Genomic DNA, 24,910 nt, shown 5'->3' with positions numbered 1-24,910 from the left:
GTCAGGGGCCGGATCCCCTCCCTCCCTCCCCCCCGCCCACGTTGCATCTGGACCTGGTTTCCTACGGCCTGCTGGGGGCGTGTGGGTGGCGCGGAGCCGCCTATTGATGATCGGGCCGCGGGCTGGCGGTCGGGGTGTGTGCGGCCTCCTTTATCCCCCCCCCCTCCCCCCTCTTGGCTTCGAGTCTTACTCTGTCGGGGGTGAAGATATCAAGACCCCGGGGGGGGGGGGGGGGGGGGGGGGGTCTGAACTGAACTTGGAGCCCGCGGCCTCGGGCTGAGCGCAGGCCTTGGTGGCGGAGGACCCACCGGGAGGGAGGGGTCTGACACGAGGGTGATCGCATTCGCCTGTGTCCCGAGGCCCTTTTTGAAATGCGTGGGCATCTGTATGGGGTGACCGGGCCCCATGATTTCGATTGGGGCTGTGAAGATCTAGCTTCGGCTGTGTTGTACGGCGGGAGGCGGCGCACCGCCCTGGATACTGGCGAGCCGCGGATCGGTGGCGGACCCTGAGGGATAATCGGCTGCCATATCGGGCAGCGCGCGGGGAAGTGACCTGCGGTACTTGCGGCGATTGGCCTACCAGGCGGGTGGGGTGCCCTGACCGGGCGTCCTCCCTCCTGCCGTCCGCCTCCCTGTCCCTTGTGGGGTCACTGGAGGTTGCCCGCGTTGCTCCCTGGCTGGCCTTGACGTCCCCGTTGGCCGAGGTGCGGCCACCATGGGTAAGGACAGGGCTTCCAGGCCGACACCCACAACCACCCAAACCAGGATGGACCAATTCACGACCTCCGAGAAGGGGGTGGGCCCCGCCGACGAGGCGGCTTCGGCCCCTAACACGGACCTAGCGGCCATTTTGCAGGCCATCAATGCGTCCCGCTCCTCCCTGGAGGGTATGGTGGGGGAGGTCAAGGTCGATGTTGCCCTTCTCCGGCAAGACTTGCGTAACGCTACCGCCCGCATCTCTGAAGCCGAATCGAAAATATCGACAGCCGAGGACGATATCCGCCAGCTACAGGACCAGGTGCGAGAACTGCCCACCCACTCTAAGGAACTGCACCGCCGGGCCGAGGATGCAGAGAACAGAGCCCGGCGCAGTAACCTCCGCCTGGTGGGATTCCCGGAGGGGGCTGAGTCGGGCCGCGCGGATGACTTCCTGGAGCGCTGGTTTAAGTCCTGGATGCCGGCGGAGAGCCTGTCTGCCTGGTTTGTGGTGGAGAGGGCCCATCGTTCCTTGGCTCCCAGGCCTCCGGGAGCACCCCCCCGTCCCTTCATCTTAAAGATCCTTAATTTCAGGGACAGAGACGCGATTCTACGTGAGGCCAGGCGCACAGAAACTCTCACATATCAAAATCACACCATAATGATTTTCCCTGACTACACCCGGGAGGTCCAAGTGCTAAGGCAATCCTACACGGAGGTGAAGCAGAAGATGCGATCCCTGGGCCTCCAATACCAGCTTCAGTTCCCGGCCCGCCTCCGAGTCATTTTTCAACATAAGGCAATATTTTTTGACACGCCACGAGCAGCCTGGACCTGGCTAACGGAGGAACGTCCCTTGCATCGATCTGGACAGGGATCACCGGTGGGTGGACAAGGGGGGCACTTCCAGATTCACACCGACCCAAAGACGACCCTCAGAGGCACCCTCATCTACAGACCCCCGGGACCACGCACACAATTCAGCGAAGACATCACGGACTTCATCAGCCCACACGCCCTCCCCTCCGCCGACTACATCCTCCTAGGGGACCTCAACTTCCACCTGGAGAACAACAAGGACCGCAACACCGTCACCCTGCTGGACAACCTCGCCCACCTCGGACTCAAGCAACTGGTCAACACCCCCACCCACTACGCCGGCCACACGCTTGACCCAGTCTTCTCAGCCAGCAAGCACATCGCCTTCAGCCACTCCACCGGACTTCACTGGACCGACCACAGCTGCGTCCATTTCAGCTTCAGAAAAACCACTACCCACCACCACCCGCAACAGGTTCCTCACAGAAGCTGGAGCAAGATCACCGCCGACCAGCTCACCACCTCCCTCAGCCAGAACCCACCTGCCAGCACACCGGACCCCAACGAAGCAGCTGGCAACTTCACGCAGTGGCTGACCGCCTGCGCCGACGACCTCGCACCACTGAAGAACCCTCCCAGCAAACCCAGAAGCAAGAAGGCCCCTTGGTTCACCGACTAACTCAAGGACTCCAAGAAAACCTGCCGCACCCTCGAGAAAGCCTGGCTCCGCGACCGGTCCACTGACAACATGACCGCCCTCAAACACGCGACCCGCAAGCACCACCAGCTCATCCGCACCACCAAGAAGAAATCACTGAGGGATCGACTGGACAACAACGCCCACGACAGCAAGGAACTCTTCAGCATCGTCAAGGAGTTCTCCAACCCCAGCACCGGCAACAACGACATCACCCAGTCACAAGATCTCTGCGACTCCCTCGCCTCATTCTTCCACCGCAAGATTGCCGACATCCACAACAGCTTCGGCGCACCTTCCTCGCACCCAACCGTCGAACCAACGCACCCCACCGCCACCCTCCGCACCTGGACCGCAGTGACCACCGAAGACACAGCCCGCACGATGAACACCATCCACTCCGGATCTCCGACTGACCCCTGCCCCCACCACGTCTTCAACAAGGCCGACTCCACCATCGCACCCCAACTCCGAGACGTCATCAACACCTCCTTCGACACGGCCACCTTCCCGGAGAGCTGGAAGCATGCCGAGCTCAGCGCCCTACTGAAGAAACCAACAGCGGACCCCACCGACCTCAAAAACTTCCGCCCCATCTCGCTCCTCCCTTTTCCTGCCAAAGTCATCGAGAAGATCGCCAACAGACAGCTTGCCGCCTTCCTCGAGACGAATGGATCCCTCGACCCCTGGCAGTCCGGCTTCAGAGCCAACCACAGCACCGAGACCGCCCTCATCACAGCCACCGACGACATCCGAGCCCTTCTCGACAACGGGGAAACAGCGGCACTCATCCTCCTGGACCTCTCCGCCGCGTTCGACACTGTCTGCCACCGCACCCTAGTCCAACGCCTCAGCAACACCGGCATCCAAGAGAAGGCTCTGAAGTGGATCATCTCTTTCCTCGCTGGAAGAACACAGAGTCCGCCTCCCCCCGTTTCGTTACGAGGCCACCGAAGTCATCTGCGGCGTCCCGCAAGGTTCATCACTCAGCCCCACCCTCTTCAACGTCTACATGAGACCTCTCGCAGCCATCGCACGCCAACACAACCCCGACACCGCCAGAACCAGCCTCCACGAAGGGATGAAAAACGTCGCCGAGTGGATGAAGAACAGCCGCTTGAAACTGAACTCAGACAAGACGGAAGTCCTCATCCTTGGACCATCACCCTCCGCCTGGGACGACTCTTGGTGGCCCCCAGCCCTGGGCACCACCCTCAAGCCGACAGACCACGCACGCAACCTGGGCTTCATCCTGGACTCCTCCCTCTCGATGACCCGACAAGTCAACGCCGTCTCCTCTTTATGCTTTCACACCCTCCACATGCTCCGCAAGATCTTCCGATGGATCCCGATCGAAACCAGGAAGACGGTCACCCAGGCCCTCGTCACCAACCGGCTGGACTACGGAAACACCCTCTACGCCGGAACCACAGCCAAGCTACAGAAAAGACTACAACGCATCCAGAACGCCTCCGCCCGACTCATCCTGGACATCCCTCGACGCAGTCACATCTCCAGCCACCTGAGGAACCTGCACTGGCTCCCCATCAACAAGAGGATCACGTTCAGGCTCCTCACCCACGCACACAAGTCTCTCCACAACCTGGGCCCCAAGTACCTCAACAACCGCCTGACCTTCCACACGCCAGCTACGGTCCGCCAGCCTCGCCCTCGCCGCCGTACCACGCATCCGAAGAACCACCGCCGGAGGCAGATCCTTCTCCTACCTGGCGGCCAAGACATGGAACTCCCTCCCCATCCACCTTCGGCTGACCCAGGACCACCTCGAATTCAGGAGACAACTCAAGACCTGGCTGTTTGAGCAGTAGCGGCCCCCTTCCCCCAAGCGCCTTGAGACCCTTCCGGGTGAGTAGCGCGCTATACAAGTGTCATGATTGATTGATTGATTGAAGTGCCCCGGCCGTCAAGAACCCGTCGAAGGTGCCGCACATTGCCCCGGAGGCGCGCAGAGAGAGAGGTGGTCGTCACGCGCTCCATGGGATGGCCACGCCGGGCGTCTGGGGCTTCATCTGCCTCCTCGGCTGCACCTACAAGTGCAGCCGCTACCGGACGACAAGCCGAGTCCCCCCTGCGGGCGGGCTCCGCAGCCCAACCTGTCGCACAAATGGACCTCTCTGACCTTTCCCGCAGTCCTGTCATTTGACTTCCCCTTACTGTATGTGGCTTTGTCGGGGGGGGGGGGAGATGGGATCTGCTCACCAGGCTGACAAGGCTAGAGACTGGGCCTCAGTGTTCCACCATATTCGCTGCTCTCGGCCAGGGCAGGTGATTTAGTCTTGCTCCGATCTACTAGGGGGTCCACGTGTGCTCAAGCCCGAGCGTTTTAGCTTGGTTGTTGTTACACATCGTTAGGGCGACAGATGCTTCTGTTTTCGAAGTATAGGGTGGGGGGTGGGGGGTTGGGGTTGGTTTGGGGTCGTTTCTTCCTCCTAGGGGGGATTTTGTTGATGGAGGGTAAACTCCTCCCTGTTGTTGTTCCAAGGCACCATGACACTCTTGACCTGATCTCCTGTCCGCTTTCCCGATGTCTCTCCCTCTGCGGAGACCGCGCGCCTGCGTCCCCCTCAGCTCCGGTGTGGGTGCCGTGCCCATTGGGCGGCCCTTATATGCGCACTCCCTGGCCCTCCTGGTGTTCGTTTCCGGGGTCACCCGCTCCTCGCAGGGGATGTGTCTCTTACAATGGCATCTGCTTCCACTGCGTGCTGGGGCAACACCGTATTTTGCTCCCCGCTCCAGGCTCGCCGCTCTTAGCTTATGGAATGCCCAACGAACCGAGGGACGCGGTCCCACCACTCTAGAAGGCGAGAACTCTTGTTCGGCATGCCCCCGAATATAACTATGGCTGACACACCAATCCTAAGGCCGACCATGCGCGTATTGTTCTGGAATGTAAATGGTCTTTTGGACCGTTTCAAACGCATGGCAGTCCTCAAATATGCACAGCGTATGGAGATCGACGTGCTCCTCCTTCAGGAGACCCACCTTCTTGGCAATAAATGTCCCTTTCTCGCCCTTTAAGGGTACGATAGGGTGTGGCACTCAGGCTTTGCTAGGGGCTCCCGGGGGGTGGCTATCCTGATCAGGCGGTCCTTTCCCTTTGTATTGGCCCAGGTGCACCTAGACTCCCAGGGAATGGCTGTTACAGTTTGTGGCACTCTCGAGGGGCGACCACTCACCTTGCTGTCCCTATATGCGGCGCCGTCCCTGTTGCAGGCGGCCCTTTCCTACACCACAGATTTACTTCCAACCCTTCCGGCGGGTTCGTTCGTTCTAGGGGGGGGGACTTTAACGCTGTTTACACGCCCCGTTTGGATTCGACAGGCCCGATCTCCCTTGCCAGAGCCGCTTGCGCGAAGCAGCTGTCGAGCTGGGCCGAAGCCCAGGGCCTGTGCGACGTCTGGAGGGTTTGGCACCCACATGCTCGCCAGTATACCCACACCTCGGCGGCACACCATTCACACGCCCGGATTGACATCGTTTTCGTCCCGTCTACCGAGTGTGCAGGTGTTCAGGACGCCCGCATTCTTCCGAGGGGCCTTTCGGACCACTCGCCATTGCTCCTCGCTCTTGGCCCACCTCCTTTTCTGCCCACCCGATGTGGCATCTGAATGCTTGGTTCCTTCAAGACAAAGACTTTCGGAAAACGGTGGGAGGTGAGATTGCTAATTATTACCTTCACAGTGTAGGCTCTGTCTCTTCCTCGGCCATCCTTTGGGAGGCCGGCAAGGCGACTATTAGTGGGGCTGCGAAGGGACACGTGCAACAGCAGCGCCAAAGACAAATCCAGCAGCTCACGGCTTGCGAAGCACAGGCCTTGGAGCTCGAGCGGGACAAAGAGGCGTTGAGGGACGCCACGCGGGCGCGGTGGCTGGCCTTTCTGCGGGAGGAGATACGCATGCACGCTATGGAGGCCGCGAAGACTCTTTGGCGCTCCTCGGTGGCCCGGGTTTACGGATGGGGGGATAAGAACGGTACGCTTCTCCATCGGCTGGCTACCTACCCCCGGACAAGCCGGATTATTCCTGCCATTGTGGACTCCGCAGGTGAGACCCACACAGTCTCCGTAGCAGTGGCACAGACCTTTGCGGACTATTACTCCCAACTATACCGGGCTCGGGGATCTCCCTTGCGGAGATGATGGGGGCGAACAGGGCGGACCTTGGGCGATTGGGACAGGAGGCCTGTGGGACCCTTGACTTGCCCATCACGCTGCAAGAAGTTGATGAAGCGATCAGTCACCTGGCACCCGGAAAGACCCCGGGACCAGACGGTTTCCCGCAGGAATACTATGCCCACTACCGTGAGTCCCTTGCCCCGAGGCTTCTGGATCTCTTTGCTGAGGTGGTGGAGAAGGGTTCGTTCCTGCCGGAAACGGCCACGGCCACAACAGTCGTCCTTCCCAAGACACAACCGCCATCACAGTCCTGCTTGGATTATCGGCCGAAATCTCTCATCAATACCGAGCTTAAGATATACGCTACCATCCTTGCGCAACGGTTGCGTCCGCATCTTGTCTCACTGGTCCACCCCGACCAATGTGGATTTATGCCGGACCGAGGGACCAGACACTGCTTGCGGCGTCTGCATCTCACCCTGGCCCTCCGGGAGCGCCTCTCTCCTTATCTGGCCCTACTGCTGGTCGACTTTGAAAAAGCCTTTGACTCGGTGGGGTGGGACTATCTCGGAGAGGTCTTGGAGCGTATGGGTTTCGGCCCACAGTTTCGCGCCATGGTCAGTGTCCTGTACGCGGAACCACTAGCCCGAGTGTTGGTGAATGGGGCTCTATCCCGCACATTTTCCATAGGACGGGGAACGCGGCAGGGCTGCCCGCTCTCGCCCCTCCTCTTCGCCCTGGTAATGGAGCCCCTGGCCGTGCTGATCCGGTCGGACCCTGCTCTCCGTGGGTGGGATTGGCCGGGTATGGTGCCTGATAAGATTGCTCTGTACTCGGACGACGTCCTTCTCTATCTCTCGCATCCGGCTGTCTCGGGACCTCGTGTCCGCCAGATTCTTCGCCGGTTTGGTCAGGCATCTGGTCTCCACCTAAACCCCAGGAAATCTGTACTGGTCCTGTTGCACCCGTCTAGGGAGTGTTTCGACTGGCAGTCTGATATTCCCCTCCGGAGACTCTCCTTTAAATATTTGGGGATCTGGATCACCCTTCTTCCGGAGCTCTGCTGGGCCCTCAATGTGGCCCCCGTGGTCAATAAGACCAGATCAGACATGGTAAAGTGGCAGTCGCTCCCACTGAATCCATTGGGGAGGATTGCACTTTATAAGATGATGATCCTCCCCAAGTTCCTATACATGCTACAGAACAAGCCCTGCTCTTTTTCCCGCTCTTGGTTCCGGGACCTGGACAAGATTGCGACTAAATTTCTCTGGGGTGGAGGTAGGCCCCGTCTAGCCCTGGACCGATGCCGGATTCCTTCATATGACGGAGGCCTGAGCATGACTAATCTTTACTTGTACTATCTTGCAACTCGGCTTCTGGTGGTTCATGATTGGTTCTCAGGTGGGTGGGATGATCCGGCCTATAGGCTAGAGGTGCAGCTCACCGGGTTCTCGTCTATTCAGGACATGCTCTATGGGGCGGCGCTCCCTCTGTCGCTCTCGGATGTTATGCGGTCCCCCTTTTTGGCATGGCGCGCCGCCTTACGACACACCCGCTGGTCGAGGACGCTGACCCTGGTCACATCACTTTGGCACGGTACATGGCTACGGGAGGTATCGGGGCTTGAAGGATTTCGAGCATGGGATCTTCTGGGGATCTCTCGCTTGGGTGACGTATGGTGGGGGAGCCACATGTGTTCCTTCCAGGAGCTCCAGAACCGGTTCTCTTTACACCCTTCACAATTCTATAAATATCTCCAACTGCGTCATGCAGTCCAATCTCACGTCCCTCTAGACTCACGGATTCCCGACCATAGCGCGCCTGAAGCTCAGGTGATGCTGGGGTGTCTTGGGAGGGGAGGAATTTCCCGTATTTATCGGTCCCTGGTCAATAACACCCCGGTGGATTGATTCGGATTGAGGCAGCGGTGGGAGACCTGGGTGGGACCATTGGATGACGCTGATTGGAGGGACGCCCTTATGGCACCCAGGACGATTACCACTTCGGCTAGACTGCGGCTCATCCTGTTTTACCACCTCCATGCCGCCTATCTGACCCCGGAACGCCTATATCGTGCGGGCCTTTCTCCGGATGCGTCATGCGCCCGCTGTGGGGTAGACCCGGCGGACTTCTTCCATATGGTCTGGTCTTGCCCGCGCCTGGAGAGCTACTGGGCCGAGATTGAACTTGAATTACATGAGGTCCTGGGATGGGAGGTTCCCCATGACCCTAAATTGGCATTGCTGGGAATAACGGATGGGTTGGATGGATCCCGCAATGAAAAATATTTCCTAACAACTGCTCTGGTGGTGGCTAAAAGAGATATCGCAGCCGCCTGGAAGCAGATTGACCCACCCAAAGGTGCTAAATGGAGAAGAGGTGTGGACTGGTGCGCCGCACAGGAACGGGCGTTGTACACTGCTCGGGGTTGCCCCAAAAAGTTTCGCAGAGTATGGGGGAAATGGCTAGGGGGCCTGTTCTAGGGGGGGGGAGTTCGGGTGACGGGAGCGGGAGGTTGGGGGAGGGGGTGGGGGGTGGGGGGTCTTGCTATTGATTGTCACTGATTCCGTGATATGTCAGGTTGATGCCATTTCAATCGGATTGTTATATGTGCCTTCTGATTTTGTTCTCTATAAGAAAATAAAAATGTGTTTATCAAAAAAAAAATAAAGCTTCTTTCACAAGCTTCTTTCACACCTTTAGTTAATTTTATTACAAATAATACAAACATTGCTTCCTGTTGCCCAACATCATAGCAAGAGCAATCCTGGTCTGGGAGAAAGTATTGTGTATGTATTGCAATATGAGGTTTGTGCTTTGTAATGCCAAGTAGGTCAGCTTTGTATCTGCAGATTTTGAACGGATTTGTATTAATTCCAGTTGCCGTTGGATTATTATTATACCCTAACTGTCCATTTAAGTTCATTTACTACAGCTCAATTTCAGTTCCACTGGCAAAACTCCATTTCAGTTCAGCTGGTACAGTCACGTCCGCGTTCAGTTTGTAGACATTTATTTTAGCTGAGCTCGCACAGCTCTTTTTGATTTCAGCTGGCACAGCCCCTGGTTAATTCAGCTCCATTTCAGTTGTGCTGGAACTATCACAGTTGAGTTCTGCTAGCATGGCTCCATTTCAATTTTCCAGCAATCATTCTGCTTCATTTCACATGGTCAGTTTAACTTCTACGGCTCCATTTACCTTCAATTGCCAGAGCTCTATTTTAGCTCAGTGGGCAAGGCTCCATTTCAGTTTGTCTGGTATGCAGTTAACTGGTAGAGCCACGTTTCAGTTTAATTTGGCATAGCTCCATTTCATTTCTGGTGGCACAGCACCATTTCAAGTCAGTTATCACAGCGTCATTTAAATTCAGCTGACAAAGCTGCCTTTCAGTTTAACTGGCACAGCTCCACTGCAGTTCGGCTTGCATGGCCCCAATCCATGTGAATAATTACTGTTGTACCTCTGTTCTGCAAGTGCACATACAGCCTCATGCATCAAGCCAAAATCCAGTCGGTAAAATACCGATTCGCTAATAGCTCCCGGTATTGAGTTAAAAATACCCAATCCCAATGCATCAACCCAAAAGCAAAAATCGCTATTTAAGGAATCCTTAAATAGCGATTCCTTAAATAGCGATAGCATTTAAGGAATCCCAAATTCAGATTCCTTAATTTAAGGAATCTCAATTTGGGATTCCTTAAATGCAATGCATGAAAGTTAAAAAATTAGCGAATTGGCTAATAGGGGGAGCAAATTACCATGAAGATGAACTGCATGGTAATTTGCTAAAAGTTTGAAAAATGCACTTTTGTGCATTTTTCAAAGTTTCATGTTGCGCACACACATGCCCTTAGAGCATGTGTGTGTGCAACATATGTGCACATATCAATTTCAGGGGTGCAATAGGGTGTCATTTTGACACCCTTGCACCCTTGAAATTGCATGAGCAATTTGCGAGAACCTACTGGTACTCGCTATTTGCTCATGCAATCTCCAATTCATTCCTATGGGCCTGGAGGCCCATAGGAATGATTGGGATGGCATTCCTTAATTGCTACTCGCAATTTGCTAGTAGCAATTAAGGAAAGTTAAGGAATCGCTATTTGAATAGCGATTCCTACATGCATAGCCTTTTGCTATTCCTTATTAGCGATTCCTTATTTTTCGCTAATAAGGAATCGCAAATGGCATTGTTGATGCATGTGCCCCTAAAAGTTTTACCTCTGCCACTAATTTTCAGTTTCTTTTAAAGAACGTCTCAATCCAAGATCCTAGCCTTGACACACCAAACTTACTTTTTGTGGTATCTAAACATATACAAGATCCATCTTGCAGCACAACCCAATCTGAGTACTTGGAGTCAGCCACCAACTCCATCATCACAGTCAAAATCCCTGCAAAGCCCATGAAGGACATAACGTTAGTCATGCGAGAGTCCTACAAAAGCCCGAACCGGGTGCCCAGCTAGCAAAAAGCTTTGAAAAGAAGGCTATTTAAGAAAACATTCGCCCTTCAATGATCCCAGGTACTTCCAGCTCCTCTTCTCCATCACTCTTGTACATCTAAATCATGGGAAACTAGACTTCTCTGATAATGTACAATGAAAGAAACACTAAATTAGGCCCCAATCAGAGACATATGCACAAACTAAGACAAACACATACACAACCTAGTTAATTTCAAACATGCACAACACCCTCACAATCCATAGAGCCATTATCAACAAGACACTTTCTACCACCACATGTAAACCTGCATTCAGACACACAAGCTCGCGCCACACCTGAGGGTACCGTCTTTTAATATTATTCAGAGTCCCTTCAGGTAACTTGGCCAGTTCGGTGTCCCTCACTGCATGGATCGTGGTAGCCCGGGGCTGTCGTGTCAGAGCTTCCACCTAAACAGAGAGAAAGATTTCACACTAATTCACATTCCATACAATCTTTTGCTAGAGAGCGAATGAGGAAAAAGGGTGAGAACGCTTCATGCCCTCATCAACACTAGTAGGGCATACAGGAGTGCATTCTAAGTTGCAGATGGACTAATTATAGGCTGAAATATTGACTGCAGTGTAACATTATTCAATGCATTCTCAACAACAGCAGCATCTTAGTGTGAGTGACTGAAACAGTACTTTATTCAGCACACAAGTCTTTATGTAGAACTACACGATTTCAGCAGTTTTAACTGACACCCATGTATAGGTAACATGTCCATTTTTAAAGATTGGATATAGGTAGCAGGACGTGGGAACGAGAACTCCCAATTGGATGACCTTGTCTCCAGTGTAGACTTTATCATAACATTCAGCCAGTGCCAAGGGTCTCTAGGCGCACTGCTCAGATGAAAGAGTAGAGTGACTTTCAAGGCTAATCATCACCTTCTTCTCCCCACTACTCCACTCAATTGAGAAGTCTTACGTTTCACCAATATGTCTATAACCCATTTGACACTTGGACTTACCACACGCATGAGAATTGTTCAGAAATATTCACTTGTGTTTCAGTATTTATGGTGTTTGTACAGTGTGGATCTAGCCACTAAGGCAACGGTGTGCTTCACACAAAAAAAGAGCTAGTGTATGACTTGACTCCAAGTCCAAATTGTACACACGTACTCACCACTCCAATGAGATCACCACGCCCGTACTCCCCTATCAGCTCCTTCTTCCCGTTCGACTTCTGGATTACTGACCGGAGGCGGCCGTTGAGGACAATGTACGTGCAGTCTGACTGGTCCCCTTGCCTTAACAGAAAACGCAAAGCATCACAATAAGAACCTCTTGCAGATGCACAGAATACCAACCACACACATGTTCTTCCCTTTGCCTGCATTTTTACTTACCATCTTCATAGCCATCATAAGTCATGAGTCCCATCTCCTTTCTCCCTAACACTCTCTGCTAAGGAAAATATGTATACAACTGGACACTATAACAGTGATGTGTTGTAGAAAGAATCGGAGCAAACGTTTATCAAGAAGCTGATTAGGGACTCCTTAGCCACACTCCAGTAAGTACTCTAAAATCCTTAAAAAGCCCCAGGCACAAATGTCCTTTACCATAACACTACACTTCATACATCTCACCCGTTTAAAGTCTGGGCTACCAAAAGGCAAGTCTGCCTAAGTGCACTATCCTGAAGACCATATTAAGAGTCTGAAACCAGACTCTCCTCATACTTGGAAGGAACTAGAGTCGACTCTTTTAATCTGTTTATTGAAGTCTTGCATTTCCAATCTTCAAACAAAAGTCTGCATCATGAGACCTTATCAGTGCAACATTATATTGACCCCACCCCAATGGATCCAGGACAGACAACATCTAAACATATAGAAAAAAAAACTGAAACAACACCAATTATGTCGAGAGATTGTACTTGTAGAAATTTTGCGGAACCAATTCAGAACATTTCAAAGACTTCACCACAATACAGTCTTGAATGTAGATGACATGATCATGACAGGACAGGAGAACTGAGTGTAGACAACCAAACAGAACCAGTATACCCAACACTTTGCATCTGGTAGGCCGGTTGCAGTTCGTGTAGGTTTTCATACAAGAATTACAACAAATATGCAGGAACAAACTTGCAAATACTCTCTCCAACATCACCCAGAGTCCCTCCCCTTGAATTTACTAAGCTTCTCCAGTACCATGTTCAATAAATACAGGATGTAAGGTCATGCTCTCTACTTTATACACTTCTAAAGCAGGAATTCATGAATTTCCAACAAAAGCTGTACTCTGACCACTTACAGCTCATATTAGCATCATGCACCGGTCAGAGTTGTGCAAAAGGTTTGTCTGGAATATTGCCTTATTTCATAATATAGTTGTTTATCTTGAGGATGGATAATGCAGCCTTGTGGGAGAGAAGGGTATTTAGCTGCCCACTTACTGTCTGTAGTTTGCTCAATTTATTTTTGAGTCAGAAAGTTTATCCATTGCATTTACCTTCTTCTGATGAAGTTCAAGCTTACTAACTTTTTTATATTCTCCTTTTTTGCAATAAAAACGTCAATGTGACAAACTGTTTTTGCCACGGCCATGTGTAATACAAATTGTCATCCAGGAAGACATCCTTAATAGACCTAAAGGTCACCTCTATGTTAAGCCTAGAGTGTCCAAACGAGGAAAACAAAAATTAATCCCTGCCACTGGCATTTACACTTTGTTTGTGGCAGGTGATGCTCTAAGTGCGGCAGGTACATCCAGACTTGGACCCCATCATCACTGTGCTACTTGGCTCAAGCTATACCCCATTAAGAAGACCACAATTGGTCAAGAGTTGTTTATGTTTCAATCTAGGGAGGGGGTACCTGGCCTGGCAGCTTGGGCTGCGCTGTGCCTATTGAAGCAGGACGAAGACTGATTTGCATATAGCTGGACTCTGCTTGGAAATGGCAGAGTGGGTGAAAAATCGTGGCCTGAAATAAAGTTCAAACAATCAATCAACAGAGGATGAGATTAATTCAACAATTCCTTCCTTTATTTTATTTAGTTGCTGTTGTTACCCTAAATGCTACAGATATGCTAAAGTGTTTCCTTAATCTGACTTGAATAAACTTTCATTACAACACTCCTTGGGACCATGTTCTCACATCTCATAAGGGTCCCCAATATGTTTCCAGTCAAGTAAAATTATAAGTGCATGTGTCTTCGGTGAAAGCTGTGAAAACAGACACCATCATGAAGGCCTTCAGGTCATCATCCACTGAACTCCCAATCAGATGTTTGGTAGTTAGGTTGTCTCTTCAGTGGCGATTTTCCAAGTCTTTGCTTTTCTCAAAGGACATCACAGCAGACTCTGTAAGACGATCAATGGCTTCTTTATTTAGTGTGTGTACGTCTTGTTGAAGAGCTTGAACTGCTCCTTCATTGTCCTCTGACCTCTAGCAGAGAGAAACTAACTCTGCTTTCAAATCTTTTGTTGTTCTACCAATTTCGGATGAGATGGACTGCTCTTCTGAGGAAATGTTTTCATTGTCATCCTCTAGTGATTGTAGACAGCTGACCAGGTCTTTATTGGTTATTGATCACCCCAAGAGCTGGTCTTCCTGCACCCTCGTCTCTGAGCTGATTTCATATATATTAAGAAAGCTCACTAAGGAGGTTGCTCAACAAAGATTCAAAGATTGGCTCTTCTTGGAATTATGTCATCTTGGCATGGATGAAGTAAGTCTAATCCTCCACAACTAGTTAATTGGACCCATACTTACGGGAAAAAGGTGTGTAAGTATGGGGAGCAAATTATAATATGCCCATCTGCCAAAGCTATAAGGGCATACCCTGGTCACAGCCATCAGATCAGCAAATCAGGTATAGCAACCATAGATAGTGTGCACTGAACTATCAGGAGCAAGAGTCATGACTAGGCAGTACACACTGTGTAGAGAAGAGGGCCCCTGATATTTCTAGCTGGCATCTGATTTAAAGCCCTCATTGTGCTACAGTGCATCAGAAAGGAGAAGCTAGGCTTCAGATCTGCTCAGAGGAACAATGAGAAGCAGTCCAGCACTAGGACTGCAGCAGCCACCACTTATTTCTTGTGACCTCCAGCAGTGATTGAAGCTCTCAACTCAGTGGATCACTGGGGAAAAGGTTCAGCAGAGCACATAGTTCAGGGGGTTTAGCGCCTTAGATGCGGCCTCGAAGTGCAGCACCCGATTCATCGGCATCCCAGAGATGGCAGCAAAAATGGATGCATAAACCTCCATGTCGGGTGTGAAACATTGAGCACCAACTTCAAGCTACGCAAGAACCAACTCAAACAACCATGGATTACAGGGGCACTGCCCTGCACAATATGCAGTTGCACCTGAAGGTGAGTCCCTAGGTCCCAGCCCTCCAGCATCCCCTGACCAATTTTGAGCACCATGATACAGCACCAAGAAGGAAGAGCACCAACCACAGGCACCTCAGTTATAGTACATGGCTTTGTAAGATACTCAGACAAAAAAATTAAACAGCAATAGTCCAACCTTTAACCTACAAAACGTCTGTCGCAATATTCAATCTAACTTTTTCCAAAAGATCAGGGTGCAATTTAGACAGGTGCTGAATGTGAAAACTGCAAGATCTAGTAGCCAAGTGGTTTGTTTCCTTAATTAGGTGACCACTGAAAACCAAACCCAAGGCTGAAACCTAACTGGAGGTCCTCTAGGAGATTGTTTCCACAAACGTAATGCCAGTTAGATGGCAACCAACTTTTCCGAAGTCTTGGAAAGAAAAAGAAATCTTCCACAGGTTGATAGTTCAATGTGTGGGCGATGGGTCCAGATCTTGACTCCCAGTAAGCAACCTCCCTTCCAAATAAAATGATAGCAGACTTTTAAACGCATAGAAACAACATTTTAAAAGATACATTAGCTTGCACAAACAACCCTAAGCCAAAGCACTTCCCACAAAATGTTAACACAGCCGTTAGAAGGGAATACACTTGGGACCAGGAACACATACGGAGATGCGTGCCTCTCTGGGCCCGATCATCCCCTATGATATGATCAATTCCTTCGCAGTCTAAACACCACTGTGCTTGCTGCTAGCGAACAAGTTACTTACCTTCGGTAACGATATATCTGTAAGAAACATTAGTTAGTTATAGATTCCTTACCTTAGAATTACCCCCAGGTGTCAGACTGGATCCGGAAAGTTTTTTCGTCAGCAGTACCTCTGTGCGTCTGAAGGTGGTGTCGGTCGGCGTCGTGGTGGCTGGGATGACGTCGCGGCAGCTACTTAGACGCCGCCTTAGCGCTGACGTCAGTTCTGTACACAATTATCTGCGCCAGAAACGCAGAGTCATGTAAGACACTGACCAATGGTGCACAAAACTAGGGTCCTGAAGGGATGTCCTTAACCCTAGAAATCAGTTCGAAGATGAGGATGGGCGGGGCGTTAAGAAATCTATAACTAACTAATGTTTCTTACAGATATATGGTTACCGAAGGAAAGTAACTTGTTCATCTGAAAGAAACACGTTAGTTATAGATTCCTTATTTTAGAATGGATACCCCAGCAATACCAACCCCGGAGGTGGGTCTGCGAACTAAGATCACACCAGAAAATCCTGGAGAACAGAAAGGCCAAAGAAGCCGTCCCTCCGGATGCAGCAAAGCCCACGCACCTGCCCGACAGATGTCGTTGAGAGATACTCCTCGCCCCAAAGCAGTAGTTGCTGCAGTCGCCCAGGTGGAATGGGCACGCAGCTCCACTGGAGGTTCCTTCTATGCCAGAGAATAGCAGGCTTTGATACACAGAACGACCTATCGGGAGATAGTCCGCTTGTGTACGGCTCGACCTTTCTTGGCGCTCACGTACCCGACAAAGAGCTAGTCATCCACCCGGAACTGTTTGATGCGATCCAAATAAAAAGAAAGCGCACGTTTTGGGTCCAGACGGTGGAGCCTCTCTTCCTCCTTAGAAGGATGCGGAGGTGGAAAGAAGGTGGGCAAAGTGATGGTCTGCCTGATGTGAAAGGCAGTGACAACCTTAGGCAGGAAGGATGGACGAGTCCTGAGGACAACTTTGTCTGGATGCACAGATAGAAAAGGAGGCTTAGAAGAGAGCGCCTGGAGCTCACTCACCCATCTGGCAGAGGTGATGGCCAACAGGAACGCAGTTTTGAGAGTTAAGAGCCTCAGAGGACAGTTGTAAAGTGGTTCAAAGGGAGCACACATTAAATAAGTTAAAACCAGGTTCAAGTCCCACTGAGGCATAATGAAAGGAATAGGAGCAAAGATGAGTTAAGCCTTTCAAGAAGCGATTTACCACTGGGGACTTGAAAAGGGAAGGCTGATCTGGAAGCCGAAGGAAGGCAGAGATGACCGAGAGATAGCCCTTGATAGTGCCCAGAACAGAGCCTTGCTGGGCCAAGGAAAGAACCTCAGAAAAGAGGGGCAGAGAGGGGAGCCTTTGCTGTGCACCATGCCACAAATTTGTTCCACCAGCAGGCGTATACCGTCTTAGTGGAGGGACGCCTGGCTGCCAGAATTACATCGCAGACTTCGGGAGGCAGGTCGAATGACGTCAACTGCCGCCGCTCAATCTCCACGCAAGGAGGTGGAGGCTGGACAGGTTCGGGTGGAGGACTGTACCCTGTTGCTACGACAGAAGAGCCTCCCGAAGAGGCAGACGAGTCGGAGGATCAATGGCCATGTTGAGCAGCTCGGGATACCATACTCTCCGTGCCCAGTCCGGAGCCACAAGAATGACTTGGGCCCGGTCGCGCCTGATCTTCTTCAGCACTCTGGGCAGAAGTGGTATAGGCGGAAAGGTGTACAACAGACCACAACTCCACTCGCGAGTAAAAGCGTCGCCTAGCGAGTGCCGCCTTGGAAATTCCAAGGTGCAGAATTGCTGACATTGCGCGTTCTCTTCGGTGGTAAATAGATTTAACCAAGGCTCTCCCCACTGTCGAAAGAGACCTTGCACAACTTCCGAGTGAAGACGCCATTTGTGATCCATCATGCACCTGCGGCTGAGTTAGTCGGCCCTGGCATTCAGTGAACCTGCCAAGTGTTGAACCACCAAGGATATGCCCTGATGTTCCAGCCATGTCCAGAGGAGGAGGGCCTCCTGACATAGGGCCCACGACCCCACCCGGTACTGTTTGTTGTAGTACCACATGGCGGTGGTGTTGTCTGTGAACACCTGCACTACTCTTTCCCGGACAGAGGGAAGGAATGCTTTGAGTGCAAGACGAATCTCCCAAAGCTCCAGAAGGTTGATGTGGAGCCCGGACTCTGCCGGAGACCAGAGGCCTCTGATCTCCACCTCTCCCATGTGGCCGCCCCATCCCAGAAGGGATGCATCCATCACCACTGTGTATTGTGGTTGGGGAAGGGAGAGGGATCTGCCTTTGACCCATTCTTGGTTCGTGAGCCACCACTGCAATTTCCGTGCAGTGCCCTCCGAGATCTGGACGCCATCGGACAGATTCCCCTGATGCTGCGCCCACTGAAACTTCAGGTCCCACTGCAGAGCCTGCATATGCCACCTGGCATGATCGACCAGCAGGATGCAGGAGGCCATGAGGCCCAGCAGCCTCAGGGTCAGTCTGACTGAAACCCGGGACAGAGGCTGAAAGATCGGAATCATAGCCTGAATATCCCAAACTCGCTGTTCGGGAGGATAGACCCAAAACCGCGTCGTGTCCAGAACCGCACTGATGAAGAGGAGCTTCTGAGAGGGAATCAGGAGTCACTTTGGCACATTGATGGAGAATCCCAGCGAATGCAGGAGGTTGGCCGTAGTCTGGAGGTGGGAAACAACTGCCTGGGGTGACCCCGCCTTCAACAGCCAGTCGTCAAGATAGGGGAAGTCTGAAACCCCTGATCTGCGCAGATGAGCTGCGACCACCGCCATCACTTTTGTGAACACCCTAGGGGCGCTGGTGAGGTCAAAGGGGAGCACGGTGAACTGAAAATGCTTGTGGCCTACCGTGAACCGCAGGTAACGCTGGTGGGCCGGCAGGACAGGGATGTGAAAATAAGCATCCTGCAAGTTCAACGCTACCATCCAGTCTTCCGGGTCGAGGGCAGACATGACCTGAGCGAGCGTCAACATCTTGAACTTCTCCTTCCAGAGGAAGCAGTTGACGTTCCTGAGATCCAAGGTAGGACGCAGGCCCTTGTACTTCTTGGGGACAAGAAAGTAGTGGGAATAACAACCACGACCTACTTCTGGGTCAGGAATGTGCTCGATGTCTCCCTTGGCCAAGAGAGCCGTAACTTCCTGCTAGAGAAAGGCCAGGTGATCCTCCGACATGCGGTGGTAATGTGGTGGCATGGCTGGAGGAGTAGCCTCAAAGGGGAGGGAGTAGCCCCTTCGGACTATTTGCAAAACCCACCTGTCCGACGTGATGTTGCGCCAGTGGGGGAGGTGATGGCGAATCCTGCCACCCACTGGCGCTTGATGGGCCTGAAATGTCAGACTAGGAAGGCTTGGAGGCTGCTGCAGAGGGGGGGGTTGGTGGACTGGCCTGCCCGCTTGCCCTCGGAACCACAACGGTTGTTTCCCCGGCCATTCGAAGGTTGGATAACTTGCTGTGGCCTGTGGCTCTGGGCGGAACGTAGTGGGGCACCCCTTCCATAAGCACGAAAGGGGTGAAAAGCAGACTGCGCAGGGCGGGTGGAGAGGCCCAAGGCCTTGGTCGTAGCCCGTGAGTCCTTGAAACGCTCTAGAGTGTTGTCTGCTTTGTCCCCAAAAAGGCGACGGCCATTAAAGGGCATGTCCATCAAGGTGTTCTGGACATCCTCTGAAAATCCAGTCGATCTCATCCAGACGAAGTGCTACTGACATTGAAATTGTCCTGCCCAGAGAGTTGGTGATGTCCAACCCACAACGGATGGTAAACTTTGCCTGTTTATCTGCCCTTTCAGCCAGGTCAACCAGAAGAACACTTGTCTTGCTCATAGCAACCCCCCTATTATGAAAGACTACCAGAGAATTTCAATATGTGCACATACAATATACAATTAAAAAACATACAGTACCACCCATATTAACGCTGATTTACTGCCAACAGAAACACAACTTTAAAGCTAAGAAGACCAGGTCAATTTATGAACCAACTAGAGCAAAAAAATGGAGATTATGCAGTGGCCCCATTGGGCAACATGAAAAGCTTTCAATGCTATTATCTGTCAATGTATGCTTGTGATAGTACAGAACATGAATTTTGGACCAAAACTGATTAGTTGGGTTCAGCTGTTATAGTCCGCACCTTCTGCAACATTTCAGACAGTAGAAGTGATTTCAGAAAGCAGAATACTGAAGAGAAGGACCATTAGGGCTGTCCCCATAAAGTCAAACAGTGGCAAACAAATAGGAACAACTCTAGATGTGGTGCCAATGTATGCCAACAACAGGTCGCTATATTTGCAAGATCCAATGAATCTAGTACCTGTCCACTAAAGAAATTAAAGAACTTTGGCAGAGTATATGGGTTAACAACCACTTGAGACAAATCTATGCCATTTTGCTTATGGGAACTGTTGGAGTACGGACTACATTTGCTGCCCCAATTGGGGGTAGCTTGGCTAAAAACCAAGTTCAGGTACCTGGGTATCCAGATCTCCACTGCAATAACTGATCAGATACAAGATATGAAGGGTAGAATCACAGAAGGGTTCAAATCATTCAGTAGTGTTCTGGATTATGCACCCACAGTCAGCTGTAGGACAAATTGACCAGGTAAAATTGGGAATGTTAACTTGATGTCTGCCTACATCCTCTAGAAGGATTTATATGCCTTTTCCCTCCAAATATGTATAAAGAACTGGGATAAAAAACATTGCAGAGTGTGCTTAAAAGGCCTATGGCCCGAGTAAGTACCAGTGCCTATAATTTCATCGAGTATTCAACCCATCACTTTTTTGTATTTCTCAGTGCGATGCCCCAAGTAGCCAAGGGTTTGCTCAGACTTGTGTTCCGTGTTCATTGTGCCAATGGAACCAAGCTGTACCCTACTGAAGAGGCCCATCTAGGCTGAAAACAGTCTTGGGTTACTTGTGTTCATAAAGGACCTTGATTGGCAGTTTGGGGTGGACTGTTCCTATTGGAGCAGACTAATTTCCATATGGTTTAGGCCAATGTATGATCGTATGGCAGGCAAAGAAATCATGGACTGAGATGCAGCCCGAGTAATTACCAGTGGCTGAGATGAATTAATTATTCACTTTTTTGTATCTCTAAAAGTCCTATGGCAGCATTATGAGACAGGGGTGGTAATACTCGACTCTGAAGCATAGCATATCGTAGCACAACTGCAGTTTGCAGTAGAATGCTTTGTAGACAGTTCACATTTTGAAAACAGACTACTGGTGGTTACTATGAGCACAAGAAATTGAATAGTTAATTTTAATGACAGGAAAGTCGGCCAAGGGATGCCTCTTCATTGAGGGTGCGGAAATGAGTAATCAAATGCTTTTTTAAGAAAATGCCATTTGCAGAAGAACTACCCCTCTGGGGCTTACCCTCCTTCAAAAAACCCGCACATGACTGTCACTAAAGAGATAATAGGAGGATGTAGGAAAACAGTGGATCTTTTCTCCGTTAGCAAAATAGCAACATTTTAGGAGACCCAGGAAGATTTTAAAGAGCAAAAAGGGCAATTCTTGAAGTATACTAGACTCAGTGAAACATTGCAGGATACCTGGGCATCTTTTCCCAGAGCGGTCTGAACAGACAGCAATGCTAAAATAAATTCAATAAACGCGTACGGGGATGAGAAGGTAGATTTTTCTCAACCCTTTACTGAGCAGTGAGAGACATCAAGGTAAGTGGATGTGGAGTTAGGAATAGTAATTCCGTAATTACCTGTAAACAATTATCTTGCCGATGCAGTTGTTATCGACATTCTGGAGTCAATATTTTTATTGGTCGATATTTGTGACCCTGATATTTTGACATGCAGCCTTTTTAACAATGTAGCTGAGGATCTGTATATATTTAAGGCATGACATTGCTTCAAACTTTGAAACAGGACTGAATCCTAGTCAGCCGCATGGGACAGCAATGGAGTATGGCATGGCACTCTCTTGGTCCTAGCAGCAGTTTAACTACTATCTATAAATATAATAGAGGGATGTTAGGCTAGGGAGCCAGACTCTTTCCCATTACCTTCATAGTGATCTCCTTCAGTGCATTGGATTGCTATTCCACAAATGAAATGGGAGGAATAACCCAGTGTGCATCTATGATTCAGCTGATCTACCTGGCAAACAGGGACAGACTATCTGAAGCTATCCTGTTTGCCAGCTCTTCTCCCCTTTAAAGCCAATATACTAAAGATTGCAGAAAGCAACAAGGACTCTACTTAGCAAAAACTAGGAAAACAAAGACAGACGTATGGATTCAGGTGTACACTTCCCCTGAAGTTGCCTTTCCAAACACAAATACACATACTCTTCAAAACTTACCATTATCGTTAGACTATGGCTAAATATACAAGCACCATTCCACAATCCATCAGCAGCTCTCTCTTGTCTGCCTTTTCTCTTTACAGATATCCACCTCAAACCTTGCAAGAATGCTTTTCGGTTCTCAAACACCTTGACTAGTTCCAAATCCATAGCATTTCACATTCAAGACAAGCCCACCACCATAACAAGGACACACCCAGCCAGGAGTACACCCACCTGTTTGAGTATCAGCACATACATTCAGCAAACATAGGATCTTTCCACTTCCTGCTCCCCAGATTCAACAAGTAGTGACATGCTGTCTAAAGTTTCCAAGTGCAAGTGCATTCCTCCATAATTCGCTCTCGCTCTGTGGCGCACAGAGGAAAACTCCAGTGAAGTCCCTTCCCTCTCCCAACATCTGAAAACTAATTGTTTCACCTTTACATTTTGAGCCTCTGAAAGAAATTTTCTGAACTTTGAATAGCTGGAGTGCTCTTTTCCTAGCTCAATTTTTCTTTTCTCTTGTGCGACACCCCAGTCAACCCTCTCCTCTCTACTTTCCAACTCTCAAACAATCCAAAGCAATTAAGCAACCAATAAATATCAAAGTGGAAAAACTTCTCAGTGAGAGATTGTACAGCAAAGGGGAAATATAATGCCTTTACAAGCAGAACTGATGTTATTGTTATAATTTATGTTATACATATATGTTGAGCGCACTATCACCCAGGAGGGGGTCCTAGAGCTGTGCATGTGTGAGTCTAGCCAAATGCAGGGTCTAGTGGGACTACTTGAAAAGCCATTGTTAGAAATGGGCGTCTCTAGTTGGCAGAGGTAGGTACCTTTGTCCAAACAGGGGCCCTTGCTTCTAGTCAGTCAGGGTAAGGGGAATACACTCCTTAAATAACCCCTGCTCACCCCCTTGGTAGCTTGGCATGAGCAGACAGGCTTATCCCTGAGGTAGTGTGTAAAGCATTTGTGAACACATACAGTAACACAGTGAAAACACTACATATGGACATCACATCAGTTTAGAAAAATAAGTAATCTTTATCTAAACAAGACCAAACGACAAACAATCCACAATACAGTATTAAAAATAAGACTTTCAAATGGTAAAAATAGTTCAGTTCAATGCAAGTTGTAAATGCGACACTTTTCCAACAAAGTACCATAGATGCGTCATGCAAAACCAACAAAATGGTCGCAGGGAAGGTGATGCGTCAGTTCCTTGCTTCGGGGAGGTGATGCGTCGGTTCCTTACTGCCGAGCAGGGTAGGTGATGCGTCGGTTCCTTACCGGAGAGTAGGGGATGCGTCGATGTCTTACTGCGTTCCGGTTACGATGCAACAAGATGGCGCCTTGATGCGATGCGATGATCCGGTGCGATGCGACAAAATGGCAGCTCGATGCGATGCAACGGTCCGGTACGATGCGTGCACGTATGCAGCCGCACGGCAGGTGCTGCGACGGTCATCTCGGCGATGCGTCGGGACCCGGTGTGGATGCGGCGCACTTTTTCCTGGTTGCTCGGCGAGGCGTCGGAACCAAGTGCGGATGAGGCATGCTTCTTCCCCGTGACTCGGTGATGCGCCGGGAATCAGTGCGGATGCGACACGCTGCTTCTTGTTGCGTCGATCTTCCAGCTCCCAACGACAAACAGTCTCTAGAGGTCCAAAACAGCAGCAGGCACCTCTTTGCAGGTTAGAATTCCCAGCAAGGAAATTCAGGGGAGCTGGTGGTGAAGTCTTCGTGTCCCTGAGACTTTAGAACAGGAGGCAAGCTCAGTTTCAAGCCCTTGGAGATCTTTTCTTCAAGCAGGTGACAAAGCAAACAGCAAAGTCCTTCTTCTCCGTTCCTTGGCAGCAAGCAGCCACTGCAGGCCAACCCCAGACAGCAAACAGCACAGGGGCAGTGTTCCTCCTCAGCTTCTACGGCTCTTCTCCTTGGCTAAGGTTCCTCTTGATTCCCAGAAGTGATCTAAAGTTCTGGGGTTTGGGTCCCCTCTTTTTATACACCAAAATTGTTTGTTCTCTGAAGGCAGAGTGTGTCTGTACCCAGCCAAAACCAGTTCTGTCTTCACTGGTGCAGCTTCCTGGCAGGAGGTGGAGACATCATTGTTGAAAGCAGACCTGACCCAGGCGGGTGAAAGGAACTCTCCTCGCCCTACTCTAAATTTAACCCAGGTCCCATTCAGCCCAGCCCTGACTCATCAGACTGCCGGAGCCGCTGCTCTCTCCCAGCTCCTGTCACTCACAAGCCAGACATGCAATATATAAACCTAGCAGAGGCATACTGGATGGTTAGGCAAGAAAATACCCACTTTCTAAAAGTGGTATTTTCAAACAGAGAATATAAAAATCACCCTCACTAAAAGATACGCTTTAACATTCTGAGTTCAGGCATACTAAACTTTATTTTCCTATCTTGTTCCTAGGGCCAGTTATGTTTATAAGATGTTATAAACGAACTGCCCATTCTGGGCTATGGGGACAGATAGCCTTGCAATAGCGAAAAATGCAATTGGCAGTATTTCACTATCAGTACATGCCACACACATCAGGGCATGTCCTACCTTTCACATAAAATGCACCCTGCCCACAGGGGTACCTTGGGCCTCCCTTAGGGGTGACTAACATGCAGAAAAGGGAAGG

At 50.5% G+C, this 24,910-nt stretch overlaps 1 protein-coding gene across 3 annotated transcripts in view; it reads right to left on the bottom strand.

Annotated features, from left to right (window-relative positions):
- PNPLA6 (patatin like domain 6, lysophospholipase) overlaps positions 1 to 24,910 on the bottom strand; it is a 259,016-nt gene that overhangs the window by 92,974 nt on the left and 141,132 nt on the right. For all 3 annotated transcript variants that reach the window (XM_085654362.1, XM_085654361.1, XM_085654363.1), the window contains exons 19-20: positions 11,972 to 12,095; positions 11,134 to 11,247 (exon numbers count right to left, since the gene is read on the bottom strand). In XM_085654362.1, the coding sequence (XP_085510488.1) occupies positions 11,134 to 11,247; positions 11,972 to 12,095 (238 nt within the window). The remainder of the gene's footprint in view (positions 1 to 11,133; positions 11,248 to 11,971; positions 12,096 to 24,910) is intronic.

Source organism: Triturus cristatus, chromosome 4_1 (genome assembly GCF_964204655.1).
Source record: "Triturus cristatus chromosome 4_1, aTriCri1.1, whole genome shotgun sequence".
In the NCBI taxonomy this organism is placed as follows: domain Eukaryota; kingdom Metazoa; phylum Chordata; class Amphibia; order Caudata; family Salamandridae; genus Triturus; species Triturus cristatus.
Note: the sequence above shows the minus strand (reverse complement) of the source record. Positions and strands in the feature narration are given on the sequence as shown.